This window comes from Diceros bicornis, chromosome X, assembly GCF_020826845.1.
Source record: "Diceros bicornis minor isolate mBicDic1 chromosome X, mDicBic1.mat.cur, whole genome shotgun sequence".
Lineage (NCBI taxonomy): Eukaryota > Metazoa > Chordata > Mammalia > Perissodactyla > Rhinocerotidae > Diceros > Diceros bicornis.
The window spans coordinates 118611673-118633317 of record NC_080781.1 but is presented as its reverse complement, the minus strand read 5'-3'; the positions used below and the strand labels follow the sequence as shown (position 1 = coordinate 118633317).

Sequence of the window (21645 nt, the reverse complement as noted above, 5' to 3'; positions counted from 1 at the left end):
TTTCACTTATTAAGTTGGGCAAATTAATTATATGTATGTTCCAGACCTATGTGACCCTTAAGAAAATAGTCTAAATGTGAATGGAAGAGTTCAATAATTTTTGTTTTTAAAGATTTTATTTATTTATTTATTTATTTTTCCCCCAAAGCCCCAGTAGATAGTTGTAGGTCATAGCTGCACATCCTTCCAGTTGCTGTATGTGGGACATGGCCTCAGCATGGCCGGAGAAGCGGTGCGTCGGTGCGCGCCCGGGATCCGAACCCAGGCCTCCAGCAGCGGAGCACGTGCACCTAACCGCCAAGCCACGGGGCCAGCCCCAATAAATTTTTTAAATGCCTTAAAAGAACGCTTATCCTATCCTCATTCTATCTATCTCCACTTCCAGACTTGAGTATGGTGGACACTTGCAAAGTTTGGTCCAAAAAACTAGGCCATCACTATAAATTAGTAAACATTACAAAATGACTTAAATCACCATGTGCTAAGTGGCAGGAACTTGTAGTTGGATGAGTATTGGTTTTCTAGAATGGTAAGAAACCTTAGAAGTTGCATAGTTTGTCTCAGTCATTTTACAGGCATGGGAAGTAAAAATGAGGTGAAGGGACTTTCCCAAGATCTCATAAGTTCATGGCAGAGTGGAGACTATAACCAAGCTAATTCCTGATTGAAGGCTGTTTCCACAATACCATGAAATTTCAAGTTCAAGTTTAAAATGCATTTGATTTGCAGTTTTGTTTAAACCTTAGGTTTTCAAAAAATGAACATGATATAGCCTAAAATAGCAAAAAGTTTTGATGAACTCACATTTTTAGCTAACAGCCAACTAGAAACCAAATATAATAGCAAAATTACTATGAGAGCAGATCATGGATATTTTATTAAAAGCAAGTGTAATGATGACAAATCTCAGGTTTCCTAGGATATTTTTTTTTTTTGAGGAAGATCAGCCCTGAGCTAACATCCAGGCTAATCCTCCTCTTTTTGCTGAGGAAGACCGGCTCTGAGCTAACATCTATTGCCAATCCTCCTCCTTTTCTCCCCCAAAGCCCCAGTAGATAGTTGTATGTCATAGATGCACATCCTTCTAGTTGCTGTATGTGGGACACGGCCTCAGCATGGCCAGAGAAGCGGTGCGTCGGTGTGTGCCCGGGATCTGAACCCCGGCCGCCAGCAGCAGAGCGCGTGCACTTAACTGCTAAGCCACCAGGCCGGCCCCTCCTAGGATATTTTAAGAATCACAAACACTGCTATTGGATATTTTAGGTCACTAAAATTACTTTCTAAAGTTATTTTTGAGTCTAAACTAAGTTACTAAGAAAATTACTTTCATGCAGACAAAGGAACAAACTTCTGGAAGAGGAGCTAAAGAGGTTTAATAGCTCTTTCTTATCTATTTCATTCCCTGAAAAATGTCTTGAAGATTAACTTCACAAGTTGAATATTACAGATGAAAAAAGGGAAGAAATAGAAATTCACTCAGTTCTGGAATCATGGGTTGAGTTTTGGAAGATGGTTTGATCTTGTAATCTTTTTTGCTGGTTCTTTCTTGGCATTTACTAACTTCTGATTACCTGGATTATGTCTTCCGATTTTCACTAGATTATCTTTCATTCTATGCAGTTGATCCATCTGTTGCCTTTTAGAAACTTGGTGTGAGCCAGAGACCTGAGACATTTTAGCTAGGTATATACGGCGTTCATCAATGGCCCTGTGGTAAGCCTTTGATTCTTGTTCCAGTCTAAGTGCACAGTCTTTCACTTGATTTTCAAGAATCCTTTTTTCTTTTTCCAGCTGTGTAAGTAATGTAATTAAGGATTCCACTGGCATTCTTTCATAGACACGAATGGAAGATAGTCTATCTGAAGGATTTGCACAGATTTTTTCCAGTTTTTCTTTGAGAGTAATAATTTGCTTTTCTAAATGATCATTCAGTTCAAGTTGTGTCTCATAACGGATTTTCCATTCACTGCCTTCCTTGTCAGTATTGAGTTTGGCTTCCAGTTCTACTATGTTTTGTCTTATTTCAATTATTGAGAGTTCTACTAAGTTTTTCTTATGGATTTCTTCCAATAACTCCAGTTTAAGGCATTCAGTGCTCATACCTTCGAAGTTATCACCTCTTTTGTCTCCCATAGTGTCAGGTCAGAGACCTCCCACGCCCTTCCCCTCAGCACAGCTTAGGGCAAACCTGAAGGGACTCCCAGAAGCTGGGGAGGAGAAATTGTTGTCATGAGCTGTTGCCATGGTGAACTGACTCCTAGAATTCTTGGTTGGCAGTTCTCTTCCCCCAGCACTTTGAATATGTCATAACATTGCCTTCTTGTCTCCATTGTTTCTGATGAGAAGTCAGTTGTTAATCTTACTGTGGCTTCTTTGTATATAACATGTAATTTTCCTCTTGCTGTTTTCAAGTTTTTCTCTTTGGTTTTCAATAGTTTGACTATGATCCTTTAGCTGTGAATATCTTTGAGTTTGACTACTTTAATTTGTTGGGGAAGAGGGAGAATCCCCCTCCGCCCTTTCCCTTAAGGTTCTTATGCCTGGCCAAATAATTAAAAGACAGGTTAGCAGGAGAAAATAATACCAAGTTTAATAACATGTATACATGAGAGAAACCAGGGAAACTAAGTTTCTCAACAAAATGGCAGAGATTCTCATCTTAAATACTATCTTCAGCTAAAGACAAAGGAGGATGTTGGGGGTGGGGGAGGAGACAGGAGGGAGACAGAAATGACAGTAATCAAGAGTATGTATATTTAAGTCCTTTTCTTCCGTACTGATAAGAGTTTCCAGAGATAAGTCCATCTCCCCCTCTTCCCAGTACGGAGAGGGAGATACCTTTACAAATGTAAATGTTTGGTAAACAGAACTTTGATAAGAACGGGCTTAGCAAGGACCCTGCCAGTCTGTCCATACCCAGAGTTAAATTCCTTTAGGCAGTTGGTGGGGGAGGTCAAATGTCTGTCAGAGAAAATAATCAAGATAAAGAGACATATTTCAGGGTGGCCAATTTTGATCTCCCACAAATTCATTGAGCTTCTTGAATGTGTAGATTAATGTTTGTTTGTTTTTTTAAAATCAAATTTGAGAAGTTTTCACCTATTATTTCTTCAAATACTTGTTGTGTCCCTTTTTTCTCCTCTCTTCTTCTGGAACTCCCGTTATGCATATGTGGTGTTTTTGATGGTGTCTCACAGGCCTTTGAGGTTCTTCAGTTTTCTTCATTCTTTTTACATTCTGTTCTTTAGACTGGATAATCTCTATTGATCTACCTTTAAGTTTATTGATTCTTTTTTTCTATCAGTTCACATCTGCTGTTGAGCTGCTTGAGTGAATTTTTCGTTTCAGTTGTTGTACATTTTAACTCCAGAATTTTCATTCATTTCTTTTTTATAATTCGTATCTCTTTTTTAACAATCTCTATGGGATTAGTTGTCATCATACATTCCTTTAATTCTTTAAACATAGTTTCCTTTAGTTCTTTGGACATATTTATAATAGCTTATTTGAAATCTTTATGTACTAAATCTATCATCTAGGCCCTCCCAGAGACAATTTATATAAGCTGTTTTTTTTTTTCTCCGTATGGGCTGCACCTTTGTTCTTTTTTTATTATTATTATTTTTGGTTTTGTTTAGTGATTTACTTGGATTAATTAGGTAGTGTCTATTTCCTCTGCAGTGTGTGACAACTGGAATCTCTGATCTGTTTTTTTTTTTTTAATATTGTTCTTATTTTTAAGCCTCGCTACCTAGGGTTCACCCTTGGGTCATTATAGCTTAGTGGTCAGCTAATTATTGGTCAGAGATTTTGCTTAAACACTGAGCCGGTAAGGTTTCCTAGGGAATCTGTGCATGTGTTGGTACACTCATTCTGAGTTCAGGCAGTTTTACAAGTCTTCTCTGGTTTTCACTTTCTGCTTGTACAGGGCCTCAAGGTCAGCCATGAATGAGTAGATAACTGGGGCCATCTCTGGTCTCCCCTGAGCATATGTGCAGCACTGTGTATGCACACAGCCTTCCAGATCCCCCCAAAATATACGGGAGGTTATCAAAGCTCCTTATGGCCATTTCATTTTCCAGCTTTTCTTTTTAAATTTTTGACTGATCTGTTGCTTGCTCTAACCAGTATCACAGCCTTATGTAGCTATGTTGCTGGCCTTCCTTGATTATTTGCCCCTGATATCACTATTGGGCATGGAGCTCTTTTGCAGAGCTTCAAATTGCGTCAGCCGTTTCAGCTACTGTGAGACTGCCTGTCCTCCAGTCCCCAAGGCTACTGCACCTTGGAACTGGGGGCATGAGAGCAGTCCCAAGTTAAAATACCACAGATCCTGCTGTTCTTGCTGTAGTTCAGTAGCTTTTCTCATATATACACTTTTCAATGTTTTGTAGGCTTTTGGTTAATTTCCAGGGTTCTGAAATTGTTGGTTTTGACAATTTCATCCAGTTTTATCATTCTTTTTGGGGGAGGGGATTTGGCAAGGTCCTCGCTGGGCCGTTGTGGAAGTCCTACCATGCCTAATCATTTTTTGGAACACCTTTTGGAAATGTAATTCATATACCATACATTCCACTAATATATATTGTGCAATTCAATTTTTTTGATATATTCATAGGGTTGTACAACCATCATCACAATCTAATTTTAAGACATGCATAGTAATTTTTTATTGGATACCAGACATTGTAAATTTTACCATGTTGAGTGCTACATATTTTTGTATTCTTGTAAATATTCTTGAATTATGTTTTGAGATACAGTTAAATTACTCAGAAACAGTTTGATCCTTTTGGGTCTTGCATTTAGGATTTGTTATGTGGGACTGGAGTAGTGCTTGGTCTAGCACTAATTATTCTACACTACTGAGGTATGACCCTTCTGTGTATTCTACCCAATGGCTCATGAATCTTGAGCTTTTCAATCTGGCTGGTGAGAACAGACAACTTTCCTAGTCTTGTGAGAGTGCCAGGCACTGTTACCTCTAATCTTTTTAGATGGTTCTTTCCCCAGCCTTGTAGTTTCCTCACACACATATGCTGGTCCGTACTCATATGGATCCTTGAGGAGGACTCTCCGAAAATCTCTGAGGTTCTCTTTCTATGCAGCTTTCTTCTCTCTGGTACTCTAATCTGAGAACTTTAGTCACCATATTGTCCCTGGACTCTCAGCTCCATCTCAACTTCGGGAGTCTGCTGGCATCAACCTAGGTTCCTCCTTCATGTGCCACAGCCTTGAAACTCTCTCCAGGCAGTAAGATGGAGTAATTGTAGGGCTACCCTCATTTGTTCTCCACATCTCAGAGATCATTGTACTTTTTTATCTGATGTTCAATGTCTTGACAACCATTTCATATATGTATTGTCTAGGTTATTTGGTTGTTTCAGGTTGGGAGCGTAAATCCAGTAACTGTTAATCCATCTTGTCTAGAAGCAGAAACAATCATTTGGAGGATTCTCTAGATAATTTATTATTATTGGTTTCTAATTGAATTTCTTTGTTGTTGGAGAATATACTTTGTAAGATTTTAAGTCTTTTAAATTTATTGACATATTTTATGGCCTAGTATATCATCTATCTTGGTGAATGTTTTGTGTGTTCTAGAAAAGAGTGTTGGGTATAGTATTCTATGAATATAAATCAGTTAGATCAAGTTAGTTGATAGTGTTGTTAAAATCCTCCGTAGCTTTACTGATTTTTTTTGTGTACTTATAGCAATACTGAGGGAGGGATATTAAAATCTTTGCCTGTGATTGTGGATTTGTCTGTCTTTTTAATTCTGTCAATTTTTGCTCATATATTTTAAAGTTTTGTTATTAAGTTCATTTATATTTTGGATTGTTATATCTTCTTAATGAATTGACTCTTATCATTACGAAATGACCTTTTTTTATCTCTTATCTCTGGTAACACTCCTTGTCTTGAAGTGCATTGTGCATGTGCCTTATAGTAATGGAGCTGCATCATCTTTGTTATGCTTAGTGTTGCATGGGATATCTTTTTTCATCCTTTTGCTTTCAACTTATCTGTCTTTATATTTAAAGTATATTTCTTGTAAGCATCATATAGTTGGGTCTTACCTTTATTTAGATACAGTCTGACAGTCTTTGCTTTTTAATTGGTATTTATAGTTAATGTAATTATTGATATAGTTGATTTTAAGTCTGTTATCTTGTTGTTTGTTTTCTATTTGTCCCTCTGTTTTTGTTTCTTTTTTCCTCCTTTCCTATCTTCTTTTGGATTAATTAATTATATTTTAGTATTCCATTCTACCTGGCTTTAGCTATAACCAGTATAGTAATACAATATAATTAATAGAAATATTTTGCTTTAGCTATAAATGCATAATTTTTTTAGTGGTTCCTATAGGGATTACAATAGGTATCCTTAATTTATTCACAGTTTACTTAAATTAAAATTATACAACTTCATATATTATATAATAACATTACTACAATAATTCTATTTTCACTCCTTCTTATCTTTTGTGTTGTCATATATTTGACTTCTTCCTATATTATAAACCCCACAATTCATGTTATTATTTTTGCTTTAAACAGTCAATTGACTTTTAAAGAATTAAGGATATAAAAAATAGATTTTTAAATATTTACTTTACATATTTTCATTTTCAATAGGCTTCTTTTCTTCTTGAAGATCTGAATTTCCATCTGGTGTTATTTCTTTTCCACTTGAGGAACTTCCTTTAGCATTTCTCCCAGTATGGGTCTGCTTTTGATTAATTCTCTCACCTATCATTGATCTGAAAATGTATTTAACATTTGTTTTCATTCTATCAGACATATCTCATGTCTCTCCTCATATATCTCTGCCAACTTTTAAATTTTGTTGCTGAGGCACTCAGCTGGAGTGCTTATCTTTTGCTTTCTGTTCTAGGGCTTTTCTGGGGCCACCTTGTGGGATGCTTGCTAGAATTCACTCAGCTCTTCTGATGCATATGTAACCTGGAAGCGCAAGGGTGTTAACTCCCCATTGGACAACTCTCCCCCTTGGTGGTGAGTCTGTGGATAAGTTCTTCCCTCTTCTGTTCCTTCAATGGACAATTCTGTCATATTCCACTTGTTCCCTCGGAGGACCCCCACTGAGATCGAGCCCCACTTGGCCATGGTGTTGACCAGATTGGTAACCTCAAACCCTTGGGTTGGCTTTCCCTTCTTCCCTTTTCCACTCATCCAAGTCTCCCACTCCTATTCCTTGATGTCATTTTCCAAAATAAACTATTTGCATCCAAAATCTTGTTTCAATTGGTGTTCTTCTGTGGGGAACCGTGGCTAAGACACTTCTTTTCTAATATGTGCCTTTCAGGTTCTAAATTTCATTACTGTTTTAGAGGCATCCCACAAGTTTTTGTACAACTTATTTTTTCATTATTATTTCTTTCTCCTTTGATCCCTGGGTTATTTGGAAGTGTATTATATAATTTTCAAATTGAGATTTTTTTTTTTTGTTATCTTTTTGTTATTGATTCCTAGCTTAATTCTACTGTGGTCAGATAACATACTCTGTATGATTTCAGTCTTTTGAAATTTTTTAAGACTAGCTTTATTGCTCATAGTATGGTCAATTTTGGTGAATGTTTCATTTACACTTGAATAGAATACGTATTCTTCAGGTGTTGTGTGTGTGTTCTGTATTTGTCAGGTCAAGTTTGTTGTTCATGTTGTTCAACTCTTCTATATGCTTAATGATTTTTTTCTACCAATTACTGGGGGAGATGTGTATAAATCTCCCAACTTGATTGTGCATTTCTTTATTTTTTCTCTTAGTTCTGTCACTTTTACTTTATATATTTTCTGACGATGTTATGAGGTATATATAATTTTAAGATTGTTATAATTTCCTGTTAATCAAATCTTTTCTCATTATGAAAAGTCCCTGTTTATCTCTATAATGCTGGTTCCCTTAAAGTCTATTTCTGTCTGATATTCATATAATTATCCTGATTTATTTTCGTTATTGCTTGCATAACATGTCATTTTGCCATTTATTTTTAACCATTTTGTATCCTTACATTTAAAATGTGTCTCTTGAAAGCAGCATATGGTTGATTTTTTCATATAGTTGGACTGTTTCTTTAATTGGAGTACTAATCAAATTATATTTAATGTAACTATTGTTACGTTACATTAATGTAACTATATCTAATGTAACTATTGATACATTTAGGTTTATATCTGCCATCTTTCTGTTTGTTTCCCATTTGTCATATGTGTTCTTTGTTTCCTTTTTCCCCTTTCTTGTCTATTTTTGGATTTATGAAGTTTGTTTTAAATAAACTTTTTATTTTGGAATAATTTTAGATTTACAGAGAAGTTGCAAAGATAATACTGAAAGTTCCCATATACCCAGTTTCAATTTCCCCTAATTTCAATTTCCCCTAATCTTATCATTTGTTGAAATTAAGAAACCAACATTGCCACATCATTAACTAAACTTCAGATTTTATTTGAATTTCACTAGTTTTTCCATTAACGTTCTTTTTCTGCTTCAGACTGCAATCCCATAGTATCACATTGCATTTAGTTGTCTTGTCTCCTTAGTCTCCTCTGATTTGTGACAGTTTCTCAGTCTTTGTTTTTCATTACCTTAACAATTTTGAGCAGAATTTGCCAGGTATTTTGTAGACTGTCCTTCAATTTGGGTTTTTCTGATGTTTTTCTCATGATTAGATTGGGTTATTGGGTTTTGAGACAGAATACCACAGAGACAAAGTGCCTTTCTCATCACATCATATCAGAGGGTACATGCTATCAACATGACTTATCACTGATCATATTAACCTTGATTAAGGTGGTGTCTGCCGGGTGTCTCCATTGTAAAGTTACTATTTTTTCCCTTCCCATACTCTGTTCTTTGGAAGTGGGTCAGTAAGTATGATGTGTTTTGTATTATTCTATTTTCCATCTTTTAGTTTACTATTAATACCTTCTTCTATTATTCTTCTAATTGTTAACCTAAAAGTTACAACATGTATTCTTGACTAAAACTTACCTGCAATTAGTACTTTTACCACTGCTTAATGGAAGGAACTTTCAACACTTTGACTCAGTTTATTCCGTTGTAAATTGAGGTGTTGTCATGTGCTGTTAATGTCATGAATTTTAGTTCATTATGTTTTTTAAACCCCATAAGACATTTTCAAAAAATCTTAAAACAATCTCATACCTATGGAAAAGTTTTAAGTACAGTACAAAGAAATTTTTTCCCTGAACCTTTTATGAGTAAGTCACTAACATGATGCCCTATCATTTCAAAATATTTCCATGTATATTCCCTAAAAAAACAAAGGGCCTTCTCTTACAAAACTACAATATAAGCATCGAATCAGAAAATTAACATTGATATATCGCTATCATTCAATACTCAGATACCATTTAAGTTTTGCCAATTTTGCCAATAATGTCCTTTATAGCCAAAGAATCCAATTCAGAAGGAAGCATTGCATTTGGTTGTCATGTCTATTTAGTTTCTTTCAATTGGCAACAGTTCCTCTGTCTTTCCTTTACTTCCATGACCTTGACACTTGAAGATTACAGCCCGGTTATTTTGTAAAATGTCCCACAACTTAGGTTTATCTGTTTCCTCATAATTATATTCATGAGGAGTTTTTGGCAGGAATACCACAGAAGTGATGCTTTGTTCTTTCATTGCATTAAGGTGGTGTCTTCCAGGCTTCTCCACTGTAAGGTTATTCTTTTTCCCTTTGCAATTAGTAAGTGTTTTGTAGACAGGTACTTTGAAACTATATCTATATCTGTATCTATATGTCTAACTCTGCAGTTCCTCATCAAATTTCTCATTCATTCATTCATATCAGTATGGACTCATGACTTCCTACTTTATTCAATGTGTTTTAATCTATTACTATCATTATTTACTGTGATGCTCAAATTTAGCCCTTAGTGGGAGCCCTTTTAGGCTGGCTTCTGTGTCCTTTTGACATTTCCCCATCATTCTTTGGGCACTTCTTTACTTTTAGGGACAAAAAGAAGTTTTAAGCTCCTCTTATACTTTCTGTGCCCCAGTCATAGAATTAGCCTTTTCTCCAAAAAGCCCTGGTTCCTTTCAGTGGAGAATGGTATTTAGAAACCAAGATCTGGGTGCTAGTTGTGATCATTGTTATTAGAGTTGTTATGGACTGAATTTTTGTGCCCCCACAAAATTCATATGTTGAAGCCCTAATCCCCAATGTGATGGTATTTGGAGATGAGGTCATTGGGAGATAATTAGGTTTAGATGAGGTCATGAGGATAGGACCCCCGTGGTGGTATTAGTGGCCTTCCAAGAAGAGGAAGAGACCAGAGCTCTCTCCACCATGGGAAGATTACAGTGAGAAGGTAGCTATCTGCAAACCAAGAACAGGCTTCTCACCAGAACCTGACCATGCTGGCACCCTGATCTCAGATTCTCAGCCTTCAGAACTGTGAGAAATAAATATCTGTTGTTTAAACCACCAAGTCTATGGCGTTTTGCTATAGCAGCCGGAGCTGACTAAGACAAGGGTGTTGCTGCTCCCAGGCCCTCTCAGTGGATTAACAGTGAGAAACCTGACTCCCATTTTTCTTAATATAATCCTCCTATATGTAACCAATCTTCTATAGCTGTATTTATCCATTATGTCATTCAATTTTGTGAATATATTAATTACAATTATTCTAAAGTCTATGTCTGAGAACTCTAATATCTGGGTCTTCTGTGGATCTGTATCTATTGTCTATTTTTCTCCTGATTTTTAGTCAGCAGTTGCCTTTTTGCATGTTTCATTATTAATGATTGAATGTTGGGTGTATAAAAAGTTGAAGAGATAATTTGAGGTGCTGGCTGATTCTATCTTCCTCCAGAGGGGATTGATTTTTTACTCTGGCAAACACTCAAGGTAGGGATAGGTCACCTTAATCTGATTAGAGGTTAAGACTGGGCTTCAGTTGTTATGAGAGCTGATCTGTTTCCCATTCTCTCGTACTCTTAGTCATGGCGCTTTGGGGGATTCAGCTGAAATTCTGTGGTATTTACAGGGCTCTTCCTCCTTCATGGGCACCCAACTCCATTTTCCCCTACCCAGTTCCATGAGACTTCTGAAATCTCTGCTCAGCTTCTCAGACTCTCAGCCATTATTTTCTGCACTGTTTTCTACTCAGGTTCTTAGCTCCTCAGTCCACAGCTTTCAAATTGGCAAATGTCGGGCAGATGTCTGGCCCATTTCTTTCTCTCTCTCTCTCTCTCGATTCTCCAGAATCTTGCCCTCTCAATTCCTTGCTAGCTTGGTGGCCTTTCAATGTGACCCCCAACTTTTTTATGTGTTGATCAGCTTTTATGGTTGTTCTCAGTGGGATCGTTAGTCTGAAATGTTAGTCTGCCATTGACAGAAGCAGAAATTGATTTATACTCATAAAAGGTCACTCTGGCTGTTGTGTGGAGAGTTAAGAGGGGAAATAGGGACACCCGGTAGGAGGCTTGATAAGATGATGGCTTGGACAAGTGTGAAAATAGAGATGTGGCAAAATGGACATAGGATGGGAGGTAAGGGTGAGAAGAAGTAGAGATAAATATAGGACACTAAAGTCTATCTTACAAAGTGAGCAGTTAGGAGAAGCTACCTATGGTTGATGAAGCAGGAAATATAAGTTTATGCATGTTATTTAAAGTGGAAAAGATAACCATTAGAGGAAATAAAAATAACGTTAAAACTATATTGGAAGGGATGGATGGGAGGTGGGAGTGGTATAAGTGAGCTTAATCCTTATCTCTCATAGCATTATTTCATAGATAATGTCAGAGAAGAGCTATAGAGGAGGGGATAAATTTGAAGAATTTTTAGGAGGTAAAGTTTGCAGGGCTTTGTGATTGATTTAATTTAGTGAATATGGGAGAGGGAGGAGGCAAAGGTGATTTGCAGATTTCCAGCTTGAGTGATTGGGTAGATGTGGTATTACAATTGAAGTAAAGAATATGGAGGAGTATCTGGTTCAAAAGAGAAGATGATAAATTCAGTTTTAGTTGTATGTGGCACATTGTGGTCAAGATATATAGTAGGTACTCACACACACATTTGGGCAAAGGTTCTTGCCACAATAAAGTAAAAAAAAGAAATTAACAATAAAACAATAGCAAAGAAAAAAATCTGGCCACTTAGAAATTTAAAATGACTCATTTAAAAACTCTTGGCTTAAAGTGGAAATGAAACAAAATACAAATTGTTTATAAATAAATGATAATTACAGGAAAAAAGGAAAGAATCCATGTTGATGTTGTTATAAACATCTTCACTTAGTAGACCTCTGCTTCAGACTGAATGTTTGTGTCACCCACAAACTCAGATGTTGAAACCTAACCTTCAAGGTGCTGATCTTAGGAGATGAGGCCTTTAGGAGGTGCTTAGGTCGTGAGAGTGGAGCCGTCATGAATAAGATTAGTGCCCTTATAAAAGAGACCCCAGAGAGCTCTCTTGCCCCTTCTGCCATGTGAGGGCACAGTGAAAAGGCATCGGCTGTCTAGGAAGCACTTTCTCAACACACACTGAATATAGCACCGTGATCTTGGACTTCTCAACTTCCAGAGTTGTGAGAAATAAATGTTTGTTGTTTATAAGTCCCCCAGTTTATGGTATTTTGTTGTAGCAGCACGAATGGACTAAGATAAACTCATTGATAACTACAGTCAGGATTCTGGTACACAGAGGGGGCAGATGAGATAAACCTTATCCCTTCTGTGGTACTGTCTAAGTGAGGCCTGTGGTTGTCTGGCAGTGCCACACATTTTAGTTTGTCTTGCATTCCTTTATAACCCTCAGCAATAGCTCCTTCCCTCAATACCTTAATATAAATTTGCTTCATACTTCATAGAATTTGGGAATGTTGAGAGGCTCAAACAATGGTATCCCAATGTTTCCATAGTAACTAATGCACACCCAGGGGGAAAAAATGGAGAATAAATGAGAATAGCATTTTAACAAAATAAGTGAGGGACGAAGAGGCTTTAGACATGTGATTACCTCTTATTTAGGAATATGAAGATATTGATCTCCTTAATAATGGGGTTATAAAAGTTGTTACAATGAGACTTGTCAGTAGCCATTTATATTCCATTTTTCTCAATAATTGTCACCATCAAAAGCATTTAAGCACTTCTTTGCCCACAATACTGTAGAGAGTGAGTTAAAGGGAAATAGTTGCCACTCTCCTGTGAGCCTGCAATCAGAATGGGACAGGATAGGCCAATGTTCCTCTTCCAGCCTGCCAGGCAGAGCTTTGCCCCGGTGGATATTAGGAGGACTGGGGATTGAAAGCAGCCTATTTGACCTTGTGGAATTGGTTTGTGTTGATGCAAGATTTTCCTACTAACTCAACATTCTGCTGGTTAAAGACTGCCAGTATAGGGTGCTGTTGCTCCTTCTTTTCTATTCTATCAGCTGATTTTTCCCATTCCTCCCTAATATCCTTATTCCTCCTTCCCCAAATGCATTCTATGCACCATATCCACCAATTCCGAAACAATCTGTTTGCTTTGCCTCTTGGCCAGTTGTAAGTGTTTGTATGTATGTAGGTAGATACGTGCCCTCTGCATATATCTCCAATAACCTGCTAATTTACTAAAATATGAAAGTCTGTTTTAATGTTAAACCAGTTATGGGCCTGAATGGTCCCCCAACCCTCAATTCACATGTTGAAGCCCTAACTCCCAGTGTGACTGTGTTTGGAGGTAGGGCCTGTAAGGAGGTAATAAAGGTTAAGTGAGGTTATCAGGGTGGGACCCTAATCTGATAGGACTGATGTCCTTATAAGAAGAGGAAGAGAGACCAGAGATCTCTCTCTCACTGCACGCCACAGAGGAAAGGCCATGTGAGGACACAGCAAGAAGGTGGCCATCTGCAAGCCAGGAAGAGAGCTCCCACCAGGAACCGAATCAGCTGGCTCCTTGATCTGGGACTTCTAGCCTCCAGAACTGTGAGAAAATAAATGTCAATGTTGAAACTACCCAGTCTATGTATTTTGTTATAGCAGCCTGAGCAGATGAATATATCAGTGTACGTGCACAACCAATTAAGCTGGTAGCAGATAGGAACAGACTTTGTAAGGGTGAAGAGATGACTTTTTAATTTTAGAATAACAAAGATTAAATTTCTACAGATAAATATAATAAGTGATAGGATGTTATTCAACCCAGAACAGAAACACAGAGAGTGGAGGGACAGAGGTATACTGAATAGCTCCAAGTAGGTAGGTAGCCTGTTTTAGCTGATTTAGCTTAGCCTGATTCCTTCCCCATTTAGAAGAGGGGTTAAGAAGCACATTCTTTTTTTATTTAACATACTCACATCACCTTTTGAAAATTAGTCTTCAGTTTACCTCCTGTGCAGATGAATTCAGAGATTAGAAGCAAGATGTGATAGGAAGTGCCGGTAGGGTGAGGTTCATCAAAGGGAATTAAAATCAATTTCCTGGAGTTGCCAGGGGAAGACACATCAGAATGATGACCATTTACCTTGGATGGCCAGAGGGCTGGTAGACATTCTCACGTTCAGAAGGGCCTTAGAGGTCAGGTAAAAAAGGAGTGTATCTTCATACTAGAGGCTCAGTTTGGACGAGGGACATTTCCATGCTTGTTTTGAACATGTGACATTTGGTATTACAGTCACTGGGGTAATGTGGAAATTTTGAGGAAACGGAGTTCTCAATAAAGCATTCTTTCATCCCAAGGGATTTGGTCTCTATCATCCTTACATCCAAATTAAAAGAAGGCAGAGAACTATTTATTCCTGGATATAATGGTCTTCTCTTGTCATCTATAACACAGAGTGCTTAGAACTCCTGGTCAATCAATTATATATCATATTAAAATGTAATTAAAATTTTGCCATTGCATTTTTTCAGACTTCCAATTACCCTTAAAATTGTTGCTTTAGTGAAGTATATGGACATTATAGTTTAGGTCAATTTTCTTCTGCCTATTTCTCCATAATTTAAAGAAAATCATATCAACGAGGAACATATAATTGCAGACTAATTCTTTTTAGTTTTTTCTCAGTGTAGGATTCAGAGTCTAACAGATTGCCAGGATATATATTTAATACCTCAGTTTTGAATAAAAGAAACATGATAATTTTACATCCATTTGGAATTTGGTTTGAGATCAAAATACTGTAGTTTTGTACAGCATACTCATATAAAAATTAATATTTTTGCATAGCTAATATATGCTTATGGAGCAAAATTCCAAAGTTATAAAAGGGTGTACACTAAAAATTAGGTCTCTTTCCCATCCTTATCTCCGAGTTCTCCAGTTTCTTCCCCTAAAGGCAACCACCATTACTAGTCTCTTGTGTTTCATTTTGCAGATATTCCACAATGCATTGATTCTGTAACAGGATCTTTCCCCTTCCCTAGCAGGCTCTCAGTCCCTGGAAGCATGAAAATGTTGCTCCTTGAGGTGGAAACCATATTCCCAAAGCAGATCACAAAACATTTGTTTAAACCACTTCTAATTGGACATAACACTAACGCAGATGCGTTTATCATGAATACACAGCAACCAAAACAGCTAACAGATCCATATATTAAATATTTACTTAGTTTGGTCTGTGAAAAAGTAGATGCTTTTGGTAGGTTGTTGAGCAAGACGGGCGTTGTGTTTTTTTTTTTTTTTTTACAATTTTATTTTATTTATTTTTTTTCCCCCAAAGCCCCAGTAGATAGTTGTATGTCATAGCTGCATATCCTTCCAGTTGCTGTACGTGGGACACGGCCTCAGCATGGCTGGAGAAGCGGTGCCTCGGTGCGTGCCTGGGATCCGAACCCAGGCCACCAGCAGCGGAGCACACGCACCCAACCGCTAAGCCACGGGGCCGGCCCCTGGCGTTGTGTTTTTATGCAAGATGAAATCAGTGAGAAATTGTTCACTCTTTTCCAAGGAGTGGGAGAAGATTTCATCACGGAGGTGCTGTGTAAACGACAGAAGGGACAAATCTTGGCTTGAAGGTGCAGCAAAGGCATTCCATCATGAGTTATGGTCTGGGAGAAATCTTGGAATTGGCGTTTGGGATAAAAGAAAGATGGGAGTGTTGAGTGTTGATTTGTGGAGAGCAGAGGGGGTGAATTAGACTGGCAGGAAGAGGTAGTATAGCGAAAGTGAGGTAATATGGGATGAACAGCCATTTGCACTTGTACATATCGAAGGTTTGTATAAGGATCTATGGACCGAAGTCAGTCAATCCCTTTGTATTTACTATGCCTTTCATGTTCCTAGCACTGCCATCAGAACAAGCATTCAGTCCAGAATTTTTCTCTAACAGAGGCATCAAAGAATGGATTGTAGGATAGTATGGTAGTTTTCCTACGTTATGTTCTTCTCAGAGGTTAATTCTATTTACTAAACAGCCATAACTTTCCTTACTAATTTGTTATGGATCTATCATCCACACATTTATGTAAAACAGTTTCTCGGGGCCGGCCCTGTGGCCTAGTGGTTAAGTACACGCGCTCCGCTACTGGCGGCCCAGGTTCGGATCCCGGCGCGCACCGATGCACTGCGTGTCCGGCCCTGCTGAGGCAGCGTCCCACATACAGCAACTAGAAGGATGTGCAACTATGACATGCAACTATCTACTGGGGCTTTGGGGAGAAAAAGGGAAAAAAAGGAGGAGGATTGGCAATAGATGTTAGTTCAGGGCTGATCTTCCTCACACACACAAAAAAAGTTTCTCAGTCTCGCCACTGTTGACATTCTGAGTAGAATAATTCTTTTGTGGGGCTGTCCTGTGCATTGTAAGATGTTCAGCAGCGTCCCAGGCCTTGACCCACCCGATGCCAGTAGCACTCTCCCCCAATAGTGACAACCCAAAATGTCTAGACATTGCCAAATGTCCCCTGGAGGTCAAAATCGCCCCTGATTGAGAACCACTAATATGAAGCCTCATGGACCCATATATTTTTTGTTCTGTAAAATCTCTTTTTAATAATTAACATTAAAATATGTTAATCAATTAATACATTCATGTGGGGAAAAATTAAATAGTGCCAAAAGATTTATTTATAATAAGAAGCAACTATCTCCTGCCCCTCTCCTCCTCACTTGTAGTCTCATTCCCTGAGGGCTACCACTTTTAATAGTTTCTAGTTTGGGTTTTTCTAATGTTCCTGCCATATCCACCCACTTGTTTATCCATTTATTCAAACCACATATTTATTGAACACTGAGTTAGTTTGCTTGGGCTGCCATAACAAAATACCACAGACTGGGAATTTTAAACAGCAGAAATTTATTCTTTCACAGTTCTGGAGGCTGGAGGTCCAAGATCAAGGTTCCAGCAGGCTTGGTTTCCTCTGAGGGCTATCTGGGAAGGATCTGTTCCAGGCCTCTCTCCTTGGCTGGCAGATGGTCACCCTCTTGCTGCCTCTTCACATGGTTGTCCCTCTGTGCATGTGCACCCCTGGTGTCTCTTCCTCTTCTTGTAAGGATATCAATCATACCGGATTAGGGCCTCATCCCAATGGCCTCATTTTACCTTAATCACCACTTTAAAGACCTTATCTCCAAATATGGTTACAGTCTGTGGTACTGGGGGTTGGGACTTTCACATATGAATTTTGGGGGACACAATTCTGCCCATAACAAGCACCTACTGTGTGTCAGTTACTGATCTCAGCACTGAGGATAGAGCAGTGAACAAAACATGAAAATCTTTGCTCTTATTGAGTTTACATTCTAGTGGGGGAGAGCAACAATAAACAAGATAAATAATTAAAATTGTACGTTAAAAGATGATAAGTGCTATGCAGAAAAATAAAGCAGAGAAAGGAGATGAGGAGTTCCTCAGAGGGGCCGCAGTTTCAAATGCTGTAGCAGAGGAAAACCTCTCTGAGAAGGGGACATTTGAGTAAGGACCTGAAGGAGATGATAGAGCCATGCAAATATCTGGGGAAAGATCATGCTAGGCTGAGAGTGCAAAGCTGGTACACAGGTCCTGCAGCAGACTATGTCCAGTTTGTTCAAGGAACAGCAAGGAAGTCAATGGGGCTGGTGCAGAATGAGCAAGGGGAAGTAGCAGGAGACGCAGGGCTTGGGGGATGGTGAGGCAGATGATTGGGTGAGGTCTAGTAAGCCATTGTAATGACGTTGGCTTTTGTTCTGAGTGAGATGGTGTGTTGGAAAAACCTTGTTCTTCCCTCCTGTGTTTCTCCTTTACTCTCACACTACTACCACATTCACAACACTTCTAATACCAGATGTGTGTATTTTTTTCTGTACAACCAGCTGGCTGTCCTACAATTGAACTGAATTCTGACACTATCTACCTGGAGATGGCGTCAGATCCCACAGGTTGAGGGCTCAGTCCCACAAGACTGCTCCCACCCCATTTCAGATGCCAGTGGCAAATCCAGGTGTCATCTGTGCTTCTGACTGGTTCGCTATAAATTTGAGGTTCCCATGACCCCCTCCTTGGGTTTGATTAATTTGCTAGAGGGGCTCACAGAACTCAGGGAAACATTTACTTATGTTTACCAGTTTTTTTTTTGTGTGTGTGTGAGGAGATCAGCCCTGTGCTAACATCTGCCAATCTTCCTCTTTTTTTTTTGCTGAGGAAGACTGGCCCTGAGCTAACATCTGTGCCCATCTTCTTCCACTTTATATGAAACGCCGCCACAGCATGGCTTGCCAAGCAGTGCGTCGGTGCGCGCCCAGGATCCGAACCGGCAAACTCTGGGCCGCCGCAGTGGAACGTGTGTACTTAACTGCTTGTGCCACCAGGCCAGCCCCACCAATTTGTTAAAGGATATAATAAAGGATATAGATGAACAGCCAGATGAAGAGATAGAGGGCAAGATCTATCTCTGGCAGGATCTTCTGTCCCCACAGAGTTGGGATGCATTGCCCTCCTGGTACATGGATGTGTTCACCAACCTGGAATCCCATACTTTTGGGATTTTTATGGAAGCTTCATCAAGGAGGCATGATTGATCATCAGCTCCATTTCCAGCCCTTCTCCTTTCTCAAGAGAATGGGGGGGCAGGGCTGAAAATTCCAAGCTTCTAATCACGGCTTGATCTTTCTGGTGACCAACCCTTACCCAGGAGCCATCCAGGAGCCCACCCAGAGTCGCCTCATTAGAACAAAAGATGCTCATATCACCCAGGAAATCACAAGGGTTTCAGGAGCCCTGTGTCAGGAACTGGGGTCAAAGAGCAAATATTAGGACAAAAGATGCTCCTAGTGGTCTTATCACTTAGGAATTTACAAGGGTTTTAGGAGCTCTGTCCCATGAACTGGAATGTGGGTAGGGGGTAAGCAGAGACCAATACATTTTTTTTCTATTATTTCACAGATGGGAAGACATTGGACAAGCTGTGGGTGGCAAAGTCTGAGTTACCTTTTAAAAGAATCTCTCTGGCTGCTGTGTTAATAGACCCAAAGTGGGCAAAGTTGGAAGCAGGAAGACCGCTAAGGGGAGTATTGTGATAATCCATTTTCTCTGAATGGTACGCATATACTGCCCTTCCTTGGTTTATCAGCTGTAGGCATCATCTAGTGACTTCCTGCTCTAATAGATGGGCATTCGGCTCGCTTACACTGCAGCATCACCCCTGTCTTCCTCCTGATACATCACTCTTTTTAGTTCCTCTATTTAGTTCTCATCCCCACAGACAACCATTATAATGTGTATCTTTTTTTGGTATGTCTTTTTGATTATCTTTGTGCCTTTATATAAGACACATAAATCTCTACTTTTCGTTCCATCATCTATAGAGAGTATCTCTTGATTCTACACTTCCTAAAATTAGAATATTAGTGCCTCTACACATCCTTCCACCTCCTCCAACTTTGTCTGCTTTCCAATTTCTGTACACTATGATTTTACATTGTTTGTTAACATTTACTTTATACTTTGTAATCACAATTAAGTTTCCTGTGATTTGTCTCTAGGTTGGATTCCAAAAGTTGAAAACTAATAAAGGTAATGTTTACATTATTAAAATTATTTAAATATTTTTCAGTGTAAAGCCAAGGGATGGGCCTCAATTATTTTCTTCTTCATAGTTCTAATGTTACAACTTCTGTCAATTGCTCTATATCACTCCATGTTCTAGTTGCCTTCATTATTGGAAAATGGCATTTTTGAATAGTTTTGTATTTTCCTTGAATTTCTGATTGCCTTTTTTTTTTTTTTTACTGAGGGCAGACTAAACATATGCTTTCTTTACCATGTTTCTGCTATCTTTCAGCTTCTTTCTCATTTTGTCTATTGCTCAGAATAAATTCTATTCTTGAGGCCCACTTCCTGTGTTAATTAGAACCAGCTCTTCACATTTGATTCATGGACTTCTTATACAGCATTTGTTTTTCCTGGTATTTCTTTATGGCCCCTTTTTGGTTTGTTTCTTGCATTGTTTGCCTTTATTATATCTTCAATTTTCCTAGCTCTTAATCTCTTTTGCTGACTTCCTTTTTTCCTGTAATCCTCCTTCCATGTGTTCTATGGCATTTTTCTGGGCTGGTCAGGTTCAACATCAGCCTTGGTTTTTGTGGGTTCAGTCAACACCCTTCCCTCCAATTTCTATCTTCCTGACATTTGTGAAACATATTGTCATCTGATGTCTCTCTTCTCTTCTTTGTTGTGGGCTTATACCTTTTTAGTCCCTTTACTATAATTCTAGTGGTGTCTTAGGAGGGAGAGGAGATAAATGCATGTGGTCATTCTGCCATACTGAACAAGACATATAGAGTCTTATAATACTTTTTAAAATCGTTATTTTTTAAATCCTAAAATTAATAATGCTTCTTGTAACTAATTCAGACATTAAAGAAGTATATAAAGTGAAACAAAAATTTGTTCACCACCCTCACTCCCCAGAGGTAACCACTGTTTGGTAAATATCCTTCCAGACTTTTAAAATATGCATATATAAAATCATACACGTACACACACAAAATTAGTTTTCTTATTTTATAAAAGTTGAATTTTATAAATGTTTAGACACTTGTTTTTTAGACTTAATGTATACTGGGCACACTTACATGTCAACACACAGATACTTACTTTTTAATGTAAATTTTTAATATAAATATTCACACATGCAGAAAGGCGATGGTCTGCTCTTTTCTGTATATATACTGTATCTCATTATTTTTAATAGCTGCATGGTACTCCATGGATGTGCAATAATTAAAGAACTTTTTGTTTGCTAACTTTTTCAATGACAAGCAATGCTATAGTGAACATCTTTGAACATACATCTTTGAGCATTTGTGCTAGTATTTCTAGATAGAAGTAGGATTGTTGGGTCAATGGTTACGTAATGTAAAAACATTAAGAGATACTACCAAATAGCCCTACTAAAAGATTTTACCAATTTACTCTTCTACCAACAGTATTTGAGATGGTACAACCTTTTGAGGCAAGGTCTCCCTAAAAGGTTGGAGACTCTGCTGTTCATAATTGAGAACTGGACTGCACTGTTTTTTATTTATCTTTAATGACTTCACGTGAGCTGGTCTTTTCTCCCTTAGAATATTTTAAGTTCCTTAGAGGCTGGGATTATGTCATATACTTCTTTGGTATTTCCCACAATGCCTAGTACAGGCTGGGCAAACTGTGGGTGCTCAATACATACTTAATGATTGACTGATCAA

General features: G+C 38.2%; 1 protein-coding gene across 1 annotated transcript; it reads right to left on the bottom strand.

The window, feature by feature from the left end:
• Nucleotides 1-1488: 1488 nt before the first annotated feature.
• On the bottom strand, nt 1489-2133 carry LOC131400600 (coiled-coil domain-containing protein 169-like). The gene has a single exon (XM_058535311.1). The coding sequence runs from the start codon at nt 2131-2133 to the stop codon at nt 1489-1491; it is 645 nt and encodes a 214-aa protein (XP_058391294.1).
• Nucleotides 2134-21645: the final 19512 nt, after the last annotated feature.